The 13,417-nt window shown below is 37.0% G+C and overlaps 1 protein-coding gene across 2 annotated transcripts in view; it reads right to left on the bottom strand.

Moving 5' to 3' along the window:
- The window catches only part of LOC109723540 (glycine-rich protein 5-like), a 16,442-nt gene continuing 4,729 nt past the window's right edge, over positions 1,705–13,417 (bottom strand). The window contains exon 2 of one of the 2 annotated variants that reach the window (XM_020251956.1): positions 1,705–2,256. In XM_020251956.1, coding sequence (XP_020107545.1) covers positions 1,853–2,256 — 404 coding nt within the window. In that variant the 3' untranslated portion in view covers positions 1,705–1,852. Of the gene's footprint in view, positions 2,260–13,417 lie in introns of both variants that reach the window. The other variant, XM_020251954.1, reaches the window with a different exon arrangement.

Here is a 13,417-nt window from a genome sequence, read left to right on the forward strand (position 1 = left end):
TTCCGGCGCCGGCGCCGGCGCCGGCACGAGGTCGGGGATGATGACGCTGTAATTCGGAGCTGGGGCCTCAGCCACGTGGCAAGCAGCCATTGGTGGGCCCACCACGAGAAGGGCCAACACCAACACTACGGCCACCATGAAAGGCTTCGACGAACCCATCTCTCTCTCTCTCTCTCTCCCTCTCTCTCTCTCTCTCTCTCTCTTTTGGGCTGCTGAAGTATATATGAGCCTATGAGCGGTGCGTGGGGGGGGTGGAGAGTATAAATAGTGGGAAGCTGAGGGTCTTTTTGGCAAAAGAAAGATTTGGGCATGAACTCGAAGATCTTCTAATTAGAACCTGATTGGCTGTACGGATTCTCAGTTTACGCCTTTCCAGTTTCGAACGAGGGCCCGCTTTTAATGTAATTTTCTTTTAAAACGAATTTATTATACATTTAAAGTTGCCTTATCTTCTTGCTTTTAAAATTTTCGCCCTTGTGATAATAAAATTTAGTGCTAGGATTTGCTATTGATAAGGAACCAAGATCCTGATGTAGTATTCTTCAGCGTCTTCGGATCATTGAACTTGCCCACAATTTCGGCATTATGTGAGTAGAAGTAAAATGTGTTCTTTTAAAATTAGAAGAAAACTTTTCTCTCAAAAAAATTAGAAGAAAACTTTGGTTCTTAGGCTCTATTTAAAGAGGTCGCCTTATTTAATTAGTCAAAATTGTTGTGTCGCACTATTACCATGAGATATGCCCGCATGCTATCGATACGGCACGTACTGATCATCGCAAATTGTTTTAGCATACTATCTACTTATTTTATTTTATTTAGAAATAAATTTAGTTGAAAATGTGAACCAATTAGGATTCGAATTTGGGACCTCGAGTACCAACCACCAAACTCTTTGTCACTTGCGCTAGGGACGGTCGGTCATAGCAAATTGTGTTGATTCGCCCATTTTGTGAACCCCACCAATGGAAACTGATTCTAATCCGCAAGTTCTCTATCTCTTATCCCGGATGCCATCGCAAGAGCTAAAGGATTAACCAAGCTAGCGGCAACCTGGTGGGTTGTCTGAACCGAGCAAAACAGCTTTGTCTTCTCTTCAACTCTACCGAACGTTGTTAGAGCCTTGGATAGAGGATCATCGCTGTCCGACTCCTGGATCTCGCTCCTATAAATCGTGCAACGTTGCCATTTACTGTCTTCCCCCTCTCTCCCCCTGACTCCCTTCTCGTCTTTGTTTTGTCTCTTTATTCCCTTTTATGTAACTCCCCTAAGTTCTTTCTAAAGGAAGTCTAAGCTGCTTCCATCTTGTACGCTTAGTTCATTGTTCTTAGTGAATGAAGCAGGTAGCGTGCTACCTTTTTCTCAAAAAAAAAAAAAAATCCGCAAATTCTCTTATTTGCATCCTAAAAATCAGATTTGAACACTTCTATAAGAATAGTACCTAGCATTGGTTGGTACTTTCAAATCTGAAGTCTAAGTTGCTTTATGTTTTTAGCTAAGTTTATTTTTTTAAAAAAAAACAAAGCGGATAATACGTTTTTTCTTAAAAAAAATTTATATACACACCTCCTACTTAGATTATAGCATATTTAAAACAAATATATGAACTTCAAAAATTATTTTATTGTACTATTTAATTCTATGATATATTTAATTTAATCAGTTTATTATAAAAAATTTGGTTTATATATAGCTTGTTAACCCATGCATTAACCAAAACCATCAAGTTTCCCAACAAAGGAAACAATGGTATACATCTCTAACCTATCAAAACTGATCATATATCCACTTATTTACAAAACCAAAAAAAGAAAAAAAGAAACACTAGTATATCCAAGTAATGACAGGCTAAATCCTACAGAAACCTCAGAACAGCAGCAGCAGCAGCAGCAAGAAAGCAGCAGAAAAAAGCCACAACAAAGCAGCCGCGAGAACCAGCAGTAGCTGCTGCATTGTGCTCTCGATGCCCGTGGGAGTCGTCGGTCGCTCCTGTCACCACCGGTATGATGCCGCCGCGTGTTCTTCCCCCGCCGCCACCGCCGCTGCCACGAGGTGATCCTCTTGAGCTGCTTCCACTACCAAAACCACCACCGAATGATCTGCCACTGCTACCGCCACTGCTGCTGCCACCTCCACTGCCCCCGCCACGTGCGCTGCCACCGCCTCCGCCTCCGCCTCCGCCTCCGCCGGTGCGGCCTCCAAATATTAAGGTTCTTCTCTCGGCATGTGCTACGTTTCTTCCCGAATCGTCTTGCATATCTGCTGCAGATAATAGGCAGTTGGCGAAAAATACTGGCCGGTCACTACAGCAATGTTGGTTGTATAATTGCTTTTAATCATTTAATAAATTTTTGTAGAACCTATTTGGACATTGGATTGCTCATGTTGATTACTCAAAATTTTCTGTTTTAGGTTGAAAACGAAACGGTCCAAAAGGAGACTAATCAAGTTACGACAGAGAATTTTGAAATTCAGATGAAGCCACTCTAAATGTAGCCTGGCCCAATAAAACATTGGCTTCTTGGATTCTGACTGGCCGACGAAACATCGGACCAAACTTCAGCCTGAGGCCTGTTACGATTGGGCCTGTGTACTGTACAACAATCCAATGGACCTCGCAAATTCCCCAGTTGGGCTTTTTTTTCGTGCTCATTATTATTTACGATTAATTTCATATAGATTCCTACAAATATAGTGAATAACAAATGTATCTCTACAAAATTAATCTTTCATATATTGTTCCTACAAAAGCTCTCATATTTTCAAATATATCCTTCTAAAGAACTGTTTATTTTTTTCAATTTTGTCATAATAAATATGTCCCACCAAAAATCATAACCGTATAATACGAGAAGCGTAAAAATATCAAAAACTAATCGGAGTTAAGTATTTAGAGAAATGATTCGGTACTTTTTTAAAAAAAAATAAAAAAGATCTTAACCGTTCATTAATAGAGGGTAAAAATGTAACTTTAATACTTAGCAGGTAAAAGGATTATTTTATTCAAGGTTAGTTTGGTAATTAAATAATACAATATTTAAAGAAACTTTTAATTGAGGTCCTAAATTTATACATTAATTAGTACTAATTTAGGAAATTAATTGATTAACCAAATTTATGAAATTATTAGGCATTAACTTAAGAATCTACTTTAAATGTTTTAGTGTTTCTCAAATTATGCATTAATTTAAATTATAGAAATTTTAGAAATAGTTTTATTTCTAAATACGATGAATTTAAATTTTAAAAATTAAATATTTAAAATTTAAAAGTGAAATTTAAATTAGAGGAATTTCATATTACTATTTAAAAACTAAATTTCTACCAAGATTTAAAATACAGTTTATTCGCACCAGTTTAAAACGTAATGCATAAAAAACTTAAAGAGTAAGATTTCTACAACTAGATTTCTCTAGAGGAATTTCATATTACTATTTAAATTTTAAATTCAATGATTTAAAAACTAGATTCCAAAAGAAAGAGATGCATGATACGGGAAACACCAATACGTTTGCACTGCACAAAAAATCGAAAAGAAGTAGATTAAAGGAAGGAACCCACAGTTGACAAATATATCACATTGGTATGAACCCATGCAAGGTTGGTTGTTAAAAGTTAACACTATTTGTTGCACGAATCTTAGAACTCCTTGATATCTCAGAAATGAACCTCTCAGTTCCAGAATAGCATAGACAGACAAAGAAAGTGGCTGCAGTGAGCTTGTTCCTGTGATTGTGGAGGAGGATTTTTTAAAAAAAAATCAGAGATGTAAAACCTCTGTAGATGGAACAGGAATCGACTCTGGATTATTACTCTAGCATCCTGGTTTGTATAGAATCTGGCAAGATCACATTGCATCAAATTATCACAATCATCAGAAAAGATAGCACCTGAATAGAAGAAAAGTGGACATCACATTCATATGATGAACACGTAAATGAACATTAAGATTTCATTATGACACCCTAATCTCCACATCAGTCATCCTACCTAACTCTTGAAACATTGTCCAATCCCAACGAACCATGGACTTATGTTAATGCCGCTGAGTTTTTGTACAACCAACGCACAAATCCAACCAAAGATCTTGACATCATAAATCCTAAATACCGCAAAAGGGCATTATTAAACTTAAACAGAGAAACAATTGCTTTCCTTAAGTCGCTCTTCTTGAACATAGAATCCAATCTTGATTCCTACACTCTGTTGCGTTTGCGTGAGCATACAAGTAGCAAGACCAAGTTATTCAAATAATAAAAAGAAAAAAATCTAAAATAAACTAAAAACTAAAACCGAGAACCGGCCGCCAAGCACAACATTCCCACTGGACTTGCGAAAGAGAATCCCTTTACAAACGATAACTTGCAGAGGATTAATCAAGTAGATTGATTAGAAAAGTGGGGTCAGATGCATGGATTTGGAAAGAGTCTAGTCTTAGACAGAGAACAACACAAAGAAAATCGGCTAAGAAAGAAAACACAAAGAAGATGATGAAACATTCGGAAGAAAATTAAGCCGATATGGCTTTGTGTTCTCGTTGCCGCAGAAATTGAGGACGAAAACAAGTACATGTGTAATTGCAGTGCTGAGAACAACTTTCAAGACTGAAATTATAGTGGTGCGTTCTGTCATTTGTGTGATAAAAAGCTCAGCCTATTATAGAAAAAGGTAAAAAAAATAATGTGACCCCTCCAAGTACAGGCATGTTTTAAATAGCGAGAGAAGAGAAATGATATGAAAGTGGTGGACTTAGAGCTGAAGAACAGCAATGCATCTAAATTGAAAACACCATTTATGATTGTTACTGCTTGACGTGGTAAAGGGGGATCCATCGTGAATCTTCAAAGAGATCTCATTACCAAAATCGGAACCTTCCTCTTCTTTCTCTTCCCAGAAAACAATCTAACTCAACCTGATAGAAACATTAAAGCCTGGTCACCCCCGCAAAAAAAAACATCTCTTCACTCTATCCGCACTTTCAAATTCAAAGATCAGGATCATCGAAAAAATCAGATTTTCTTAATAAATCGTTGACATTCTAATCTTGTTGTAATAAAAAAACCCAAATCTGATGGAAAAGCCTGCATTTTAAGCTATCCTAAAAAGGGGAAAAAAAGAAAAAAGAAGATGGAGGAGGAGGGAGGAGAGGAAAGAAGAAGAAGTAGAAAACGCTGAGCGCTCTGGGGCTCTACGGGGACCTCGGGGCTCGCATCGACGGGGAGGCCGAGGAAGTCCATGAAGCGGTCGAAGGTGACTGTGCGCCTACGTGATCGGACATCCGTGGGGCCACTCCGATCTCCATCGTAACGGAGCTGCCCCTCCCTTCCGTTCTGCACCCAGCAGCGACTTTCAGCAGCGTAACAGGAAGCGCGCAACACGATAAACTGTCCTCATCTTGTCTCTCCTCGCTCCTCCTCCTCCTCTCTTTCTTTTTCTTCTTCTTCTTTCTCTCTTCTTCCTCTGTCTCTCCTCTACTACTACCTCTCCTCCTCCTCTCTCTCAGTCTTCCTCTCCTACTTGGGCCCCTCCCCTAAACCCCATTCCTTAAATGGGTCTGAGCACCATAATCATTAGAGGTTGCAGGGAAAGCGAAACGGGCTTTGGAGAAGGAAGGGAGCTGAGGAGGGGACCTAGCACTCTCGGTCATGCTGGTTTATGCGTATAGTGGAGGGACGAGATTGGGGTGTGGGTTGGGCAAATATACGGATGGAAGAAAGGAAAAAAAGAAAATTGGGATCATTTTAAGGGAAACGGGAAAATGGATTTTTTGTGAACATGTGTGGGGGGTCTGTCCTTCTTAATTCTTTTGCTTGTTTTGGATTTGGCTGAGCGAGGACGAGGAGATTGGAAGGATTGGGGTGGAAGTTGTTGAAGGAAGGAGTTTTCGGAGTTGGATTGTAACGTGGGAATCATTATCTTTTTTTAGCAAATAATATAACACATTTTTTTTTTCCCGCTTCTTTATTTCTCTCCTTTACCAGTTGGGTACCGTGGGTGGGTGCCTTTGGAATTTTGAAGTGGGCACTGGAATCGGAAGGTAAACGAAGGCTTCGAATGAGGGACTCTCTCTCTCTCTCCTACTCTCGTCTCTCTCTCTCTCTACCGCCCTTTTGTGGTGCTGTGTGTTGAATTTTAATTAAGATAACTTGTATATGTGGGTTAGAAGAGAGAGAGATGTAAACAAATTTAATAATTACTTTTTTTTGAAATAAAAATAAACATGCTATACGGTTTCATTCATTAAAATATAAATTAAGACTACAAACAAGAATAAAATAAACAGAGAGGCTTTCAAGTAAGATGGCGGAAAAAAAAAAATTGTTGAGGTACACTATTGTCGGTTTTATTTGAATGTACATTTTTTCCTTTGCAGAACATGTGATGAAATATCATGATAGATATTTTTATTAAGCCTTTAAATGTATACTTTTGTCAAAATAATATAAATTATATCTTGTATATTTAGGTTGTTATTTATTACATTATAAATTCAAAATCTTTTTAAATCGTACAAATTTAAACTTTTAACTTTCCATCATACCAAAAAAAATAATGAACTGGTATATCAAATAACTTTATTAATAAATATTTTTATTCCAAATCCAGCTAAGCCTAATCTTTAGTAGAGAGATTACTCGAGTTAAATAGCTCATTCTAGCTCTATAGTTTGATGGATTGTTCTGTCCTGAGTCAAATGTTGGTGCTTTGGTGGTGTCACACGCGTCATGGAGAGCTCCATTAATAGATTTATTTATTATCAGGCATATAATAATTAGTGCTAAAAAGACAATTACATATAGATTGAGTTTTTGGTTCTGTTTTCAGTTTAGGAGAAACCTGTTATTAGTGTACTGCTTCTCTGATTGTTAGATTATGCATTGAATAGAATTGAGCAAGTATGGACTAATGTGGAGATAAGGAAATGATATAATGTGCGAATTACACTTTAATTTAAGAGAGGATAATGAAAACCATAATTTCATCACTTGAGGAATGTAACTAGAGATAAAACGCATGTAGTAAAAATGTAGGTTTCATAATTTATATACAAAACTTGGTAATTTTGGTGTACATGATCTGGTATGGTACTTCATTATAAGATTACAAGTAACACGCATGGCATGTCTTTCTTATGATACTTACGTTGGTAAGATCAGTTGTTAGGGCCAAGCTGTGTGGGCCTAATATGGACTTTAAAATGAGACGAAGATTAGACTTTGGTACCATTAAAAAGTTTTAAATTCTGGAAGGGCCTTTGCGTTAGGCTTGCTGGAGAGATGAGAGCATTCCTGTGCAAGGTACAATTCTCTGCGTGCTTGTAGGTAAAGTGATGGGTCAATGAGTTCGGAGGCGATACAAGATCTAACACATCAATTAAATTTATGCATTTTGTTTTATTTTAACTGCAGATATTGAAACAATCACTTATTTTTATTAAGAATTGATGCCATGTAGTGTGTTCCATATTTGATTGGGTTTCAATTCAAATGTTTGGGTTTCGACTCGATATGGATTCGATCACATCAGGAATCGAGCGAAAAATTCTGGGATTAAGGATGAGCGGCCGTGGATAGGCGGAGTATGTTGAATTTCATATTTTTTAACTCCATCCCTATTGTTTTTTATCCTTTCCGATTTGTCCGGAAAAATATGGCATAAGTTGGATTTCAAAAGTTGCCTCCAGCTTCTAGGTAATTGCTCTTCTATTGTGTAGAGAAGAATATCTAAAATTCATTGTAATATACAAAAATTTCTTCTTTCTTCCTCCTTTCCGTAGGCTAATTCCTCTGGTCAATACCATTGATAGATTATGGTAAAGAGTGCTAACGATTCTTTGTCCTTGATTCCTTTGTGTAACACTACCAGGTAATGATTCTCCCGGTCGTCTATTCCCTTTGTTGAACTCACATGTAAGAATCGGATCCCAACAAGTTAGGTAAGATAAGTAATCTCGATTCCGTTCGTTTTAACCAGAGTTGATTTCAGTTCCGATTCTAAACTATCTAAGTTGTAAATTTCACTTATCCTCAGTACTTCGATAACGAAAATGGTCTAACATAAAAAAAACTATTAGAAACCATAACAGTAATAGTGTACTCCTCAATTAAATTCTGTTAAGTAGCAGAGACAAATGAGGTGGCATTTTTTTCAGAAGTTGCGCTTATCATATATAGTGTTCCATCTTGGACTCGCGCATGTTTTCTTAAACAGCCAGCAAAAACGAACATTGAACAAAGCGTTCTAAGCAAATGTGTGTCGGTGGGTTTCTTAACTTCCTTCCATTGAATATTCTATAACATTCTCGCATTCCATGGCAAGCTTTACATGGATGGGTATACAAACTTGTTTGGTTTGGTGTAAAGGCTAAAAGTTTGATGAATGGAGACAAATTGGGGATCCTGAGTAGCCGTTCCATCTGAGGACCACGCTGAGCAATGTTGCTTTAACTCTACGTCCTTATCCGAACCAATGCTAACACATTAGGATCAGCTCAGCAACTTTTGCTCTGACTTGTGATTCCGTTATCCATAACCCACATTCTGAAACAATTTAAATATCCCCACATTTTTCTTTCCTTGTCTTTCTAAGGCATCTCCAATGTGAGGGTCTCAAAGGATTGACCGTCTAGTAAGTATGCATCCAAATTAACTTTTTATTTTTTTTCTTGGTTTTTGTCAATGCACTAATTGGATATAAACTTCTCTAGAGATCAAATGTCCACATAGGGGTGTGAGGGTTTTTTAAAATTAAAATTAGAAAAAAGCATTTTTTTGTTTTGCCATGGCAATGGTGAGTGGGCTGAAGAGCAAAGCCCACCTTTTCCTCTCTTTGAGAGAAAGAATCTGCGTTGTAGTACAAATAGTTAAATACATAAGCACGGGCTATTGCTGCAGCTAAAGTCCATTGAAAACCGAGGGCATACAATTGAATTTCAAAAGAGGGCGGGATCATTATGACACAACCGTTGAGACCATAAGGAAGTACAAAAATTAATTCTAAAGCTTATGAAGAATGTTTAATGTATAAAGCTTACAAAATATATATCGCTTACTTAACTTTATTTACTGATTCGACCCATTTAAATCCACAAATTCATTGCTCACTGGCTATGAGAAGCCTGATTCGCTCGGTAGACAATTGCGTGAGTAAACACTATGACATCAAGTTCATTTATAGCTTATTAACACGTTTCGAACCTAAAGAAAGCAGTTGCATGAACTCTAGCTTTTTTGGTATTATATTTAGATTTTAGCTGTTATAATGTGCATCTTTGTTGTAAAAGCCATGCGGAATATGGAGATGATAGAAAAAAGAAATTAAGAAATTTAAAGAGAAAACGAAAGGAAGGAAAAAAAAAAACACTGTTGTTTACAAACATGTTGAAGGCTATATTGCACGCGGAGGGTAGTTAACTAACCAACCGCATCAAAAGTAGCGGAGAGGGGCTACATCAGCTGCACATTGAAATGCAAGAGGGTGCGTTTGGCTTTGTGCCGAAACTCGGCCCAATAATCGCTTTGGTGGTTTTCTTGGGCTGGCTTATTTCTAATGCGCAACGAATTAACATGGCTAATTTTCATATTGAATTAGATTATTGCCTCTTCCATTTTTTCATTATCTATTTTTTAATCTGTTTGAAAGGAGTCGACTCACAAAGAAACTAAAATCATCGGATTATGCTCACTCATCGACCATACGAATTATAAACAAAACACACAAAAGCTTTTTGTACATTCAGTTAATAAAACATATAGTCATTCGATCCAGAGACGCTAAGATACTTAACCCAAAAAGAAATACGCCCTCTAATAGTATAAGTATATATAATTGCACCATCAAAGCAGATGATGCGCGCAACTGCACAAGACCATTATAGAGATGAATAATTAATTAGATCAGCAGCGAAACGCTCTCTAGTCTCTGGTTAGCGGCAATGATCATAACAAGTCAGAGAAAGCTACATTCGCAAACGGAGGCGCGGCGCAGCAGAGACGCCGCCGCATCCGATAACGGAGGAGGATCGCAGCGCTTTCCGGCCGCGGCCGAGCGGCCGGCACGAGGGTCGGGGATGATGCCTAGTAATCGGAGCTGGTGGCCTCAGCCACGTGGCAACAAAGCCATTGGTGGGCCCCACGCAAGAAGGGGCAACCACACCGAACAACTACGCCCCATGAAAAAGGCTTCGGACGAACTCATGTCTCTCTTCTCTCTCTCTCTCTGCTCTTTTGGGCTGCTGAAGTATATATGAGCTATGAGCGCGTGCGTGGGGGGGGGGGGGGGGGGGGGAGAGTATAAATATTGTGGGAAGCTGAGGGTTTTTGGGCAAAAGACAAGATTTGGGCATGAACTCGAAGTCTTTCTAATTATAACCTGATTGGCTGCTACGGATCCATTTACCTTTCAGTTTCGAACGAGGGGCCGCTTTTAATGTAATTTCTTTTTAAAACGCATTTTATTAGTATTTTTAAAGTTGCCATTATCTTCTTGCGTTTAAAATTTTCGCCTCTTGTGGATATAAATTTAGTGTATCGGATTTGTATTGGTAAGGAACCAAGATCCTGATGTAGTATTCTATCAGCGTTTCGGATCATTGAATTGCCCACTATTCGCATTATGTGAGTAGAGTATCAAATGTGTTTCTTTTAAACATTAGTAAAAAACTTTTTCTCTAAAAAAATTAGAAGAAACTTTGGTCTTAGGTCTATTAAAGAGTCGCTCTATTTAATTAGGTCAAAATTGGTTGTGTCGCACTATTACCATGAGTATGCCGCGATGCATCGATACGGATCATACGCAAAGTTGTGTGTTTTTTTGAGAGTTAGGTAGCCATTACCATCTACTTATTTTACTTTTAATTTAAAAATAAATTTAGTGAAAATGGTGAACCAATTAGGATTCGAATTTGGGACCTCGCAACCACCAAACCCTTTGTCACTTGCGCTAGGACGGTCCGTATAGCAAATTGTGTTTGAATTGCGCATTTATGTGAACCCAACCAATGGAAACTGATTCTATCCGCAAATTCTTTATTATGCATCCTAAAATCCAGTTTAAACCTTCTATAAGAATGTACTAGCATTGATTGCGTTACTTTCAAATCTGAAGTCTAGAGTTGCTTTTGGTGTTTCTAGCTAAGTTTTTTTAAAAAAAAAACAAAGCGGATATACGTTTTTCTTAATAAAACAATTTTATAATACACACATCCTACTTGAGAATTTATAGCATATTAAACAATATTATGAACTTAAAAATTATTTTATTGTACTATTTAATTTCTATGATTATATTCTTAATTTATACAGTTATTACAAAAAAAATTTGGTTTATATTAAGTCTGTCTAACGACATGATTAACCAAAAACCATCAAGTTTCGCAACCGGGAAACAATTGGTATACATCTCTAACCATCACTGATCATATATCCACTTATTTTACAAAACAGAAAAAAGAAAAAAAAAACACTAGTATATCCAAGTAATGACAAGGGCTAAAATCTACAGAACCTCAGAACAGCAGCAGCACAGCAGCGCAAGAACAGCAGCAAAAAAGCCACAACAAGAAGCCGCGAGAAACCAGCCAGTAGCTGCTGCATTGTGCTCTCATGCCGTGGGAAGTCGTCGGTCGCGTCCTGTCACCACCGGTATGATGCGCGCGTTGTTCTTTCCGCGCCGCCACCCGCCGCTGCCCGAGGTGATCCTCTTGATGACTGCTTCCAACTATCAAAACACCACCTGAATGATCTGCCACTGCATACCCACTGCTTGCTGGCACCTCCACTGCCCCGCCACGTGCGCTGCCACCGCTTCCGCCTCGCCTCCGCCTCCGTCCTCCGCCGGCATGCGGCCGTCCAAATATTAAGGTTCTTTCTCTCGCGCATGTGCTAGCGTTCTTCCGAATCGTCATTGCATATCGCTGCAGATAATTAGGCGTTTCGGCCGAAAAAATTACCTGGCGCGGTCCTAGCAGGCAATGTTGGTTGTATAATTGTTTTAATCATTTAATAAAATGTTTTGTAGAACCTATTTGGACATTGGATTGCTCATGTTGATTATCTCAAAATTTTCTGTTTTAGGTGTGAATAACGAAACGTCCAAAAGGAGACTAATCAGTGACGGAGCAGAGAATTTTGAACATTCAGAGTGAAGCCACTCTAAATGTAAGCTGGCCCAATCAAACATTTGCTTCTTGTATTTTCTGACTGGCCGAGCGAAACATCGGGGACCAACTATTCAGCCTGAGGCCTGTTCGTATTGGGCCTGTGTACTGTACAAACATCCAATGACCTCGGCAAAGTTCCCAGTTGGGCTTTTTTTGGCGTGGCTCATTATTATTTTACGATTAATTTCATATAGATTTCCTACAAATATAGGAATAACAAATGACTATCTGCCTCATAAATTAATCTTTGCATATAATTGTTCCTACAAAAGCTCTCAATATTTCAAATATATGCCTTTAAAGAACTGGTTTATATTTTTCAATTTTGTCATAAAATATGTCCCACCAAAATCATAACCGTATAATCGAGAAGCGGTAAAAATATCAAAAAACTATCGGAAGTTAAGTATTTAGAAGAAATGAATTCGTGCTTACTTTTATACCACACAAAAATAAAAAAGATCTTAACCGTTCATTAATTAGAGGGTAAAAAATGTAAACTTTATACTAGCTAGGCGTAAAGGATTCATTTTATTCCAAGTTGAGTTTGGTCAATTAAAAACAATACATATAAAGAACATTTTAATTGAGGTCCTAATTTATTTACATTAATTAGTACTAAGTAGGTAAATTAATGTGATTAACTAAATTTATATGATAATTATTAGGCATTAACTTAAGAATCTACTTTAATGTTTTGTGTATTCTCAAATTAATGCCATTATTAAATTATAGATGAAATTTTCAGAATAGTTTTATTTCTAATACGACTGAATTAAAGTTTTAAAAATTAAATATTTAAATTTAAAAGTGAAATTTAAATTAAGGAATTTTCATATATATTTAAAAACTAAATTTCTACCAAGATTTAATAATTAAAGTTTATTCGCACAGTTTAAAACGTAATGGCATAATAACACTTAAAGAGTGAAGATTTTCTAAAATCTATGATTTTTCTAGAGGAATTTCAATATTACTATTAAATTTTAAATTCAATGATTAAAACTAGATTGAAACCAATTGATGTTGATGATCCTGACCCTAAATTCTATCAAGAATCTGATTTTAACTAATGAACAGAATAACATTAAGTAACAATTTGGAAGCCGGTAAAGACTACATAAATATTTTAAAAGAATATAAATTTACTGTTAAGCTAATAAATATTTTTAAAAAATATAATTTTTAAACTACTTAAATTAATTCAAAAATTAGAATTATTGGTTGGAAAAAAAATAATATTAGGAATTTGAATTCGAA

The sequence above is a fragment of the Ananas comosus genome, linkage group 17 (assembly GCF_001540865.1).
Source record: "Ananas comosus cultivar F153 linkage group 17, ASM154086v1, whole genome shotgun sequence".
Lineage (NCBI taxonomy): Eukaryota > Viridiplantae > Streptophyta > Magnoliopsida > Poales > Bromeliaceae > Ananas > Ananas comosus.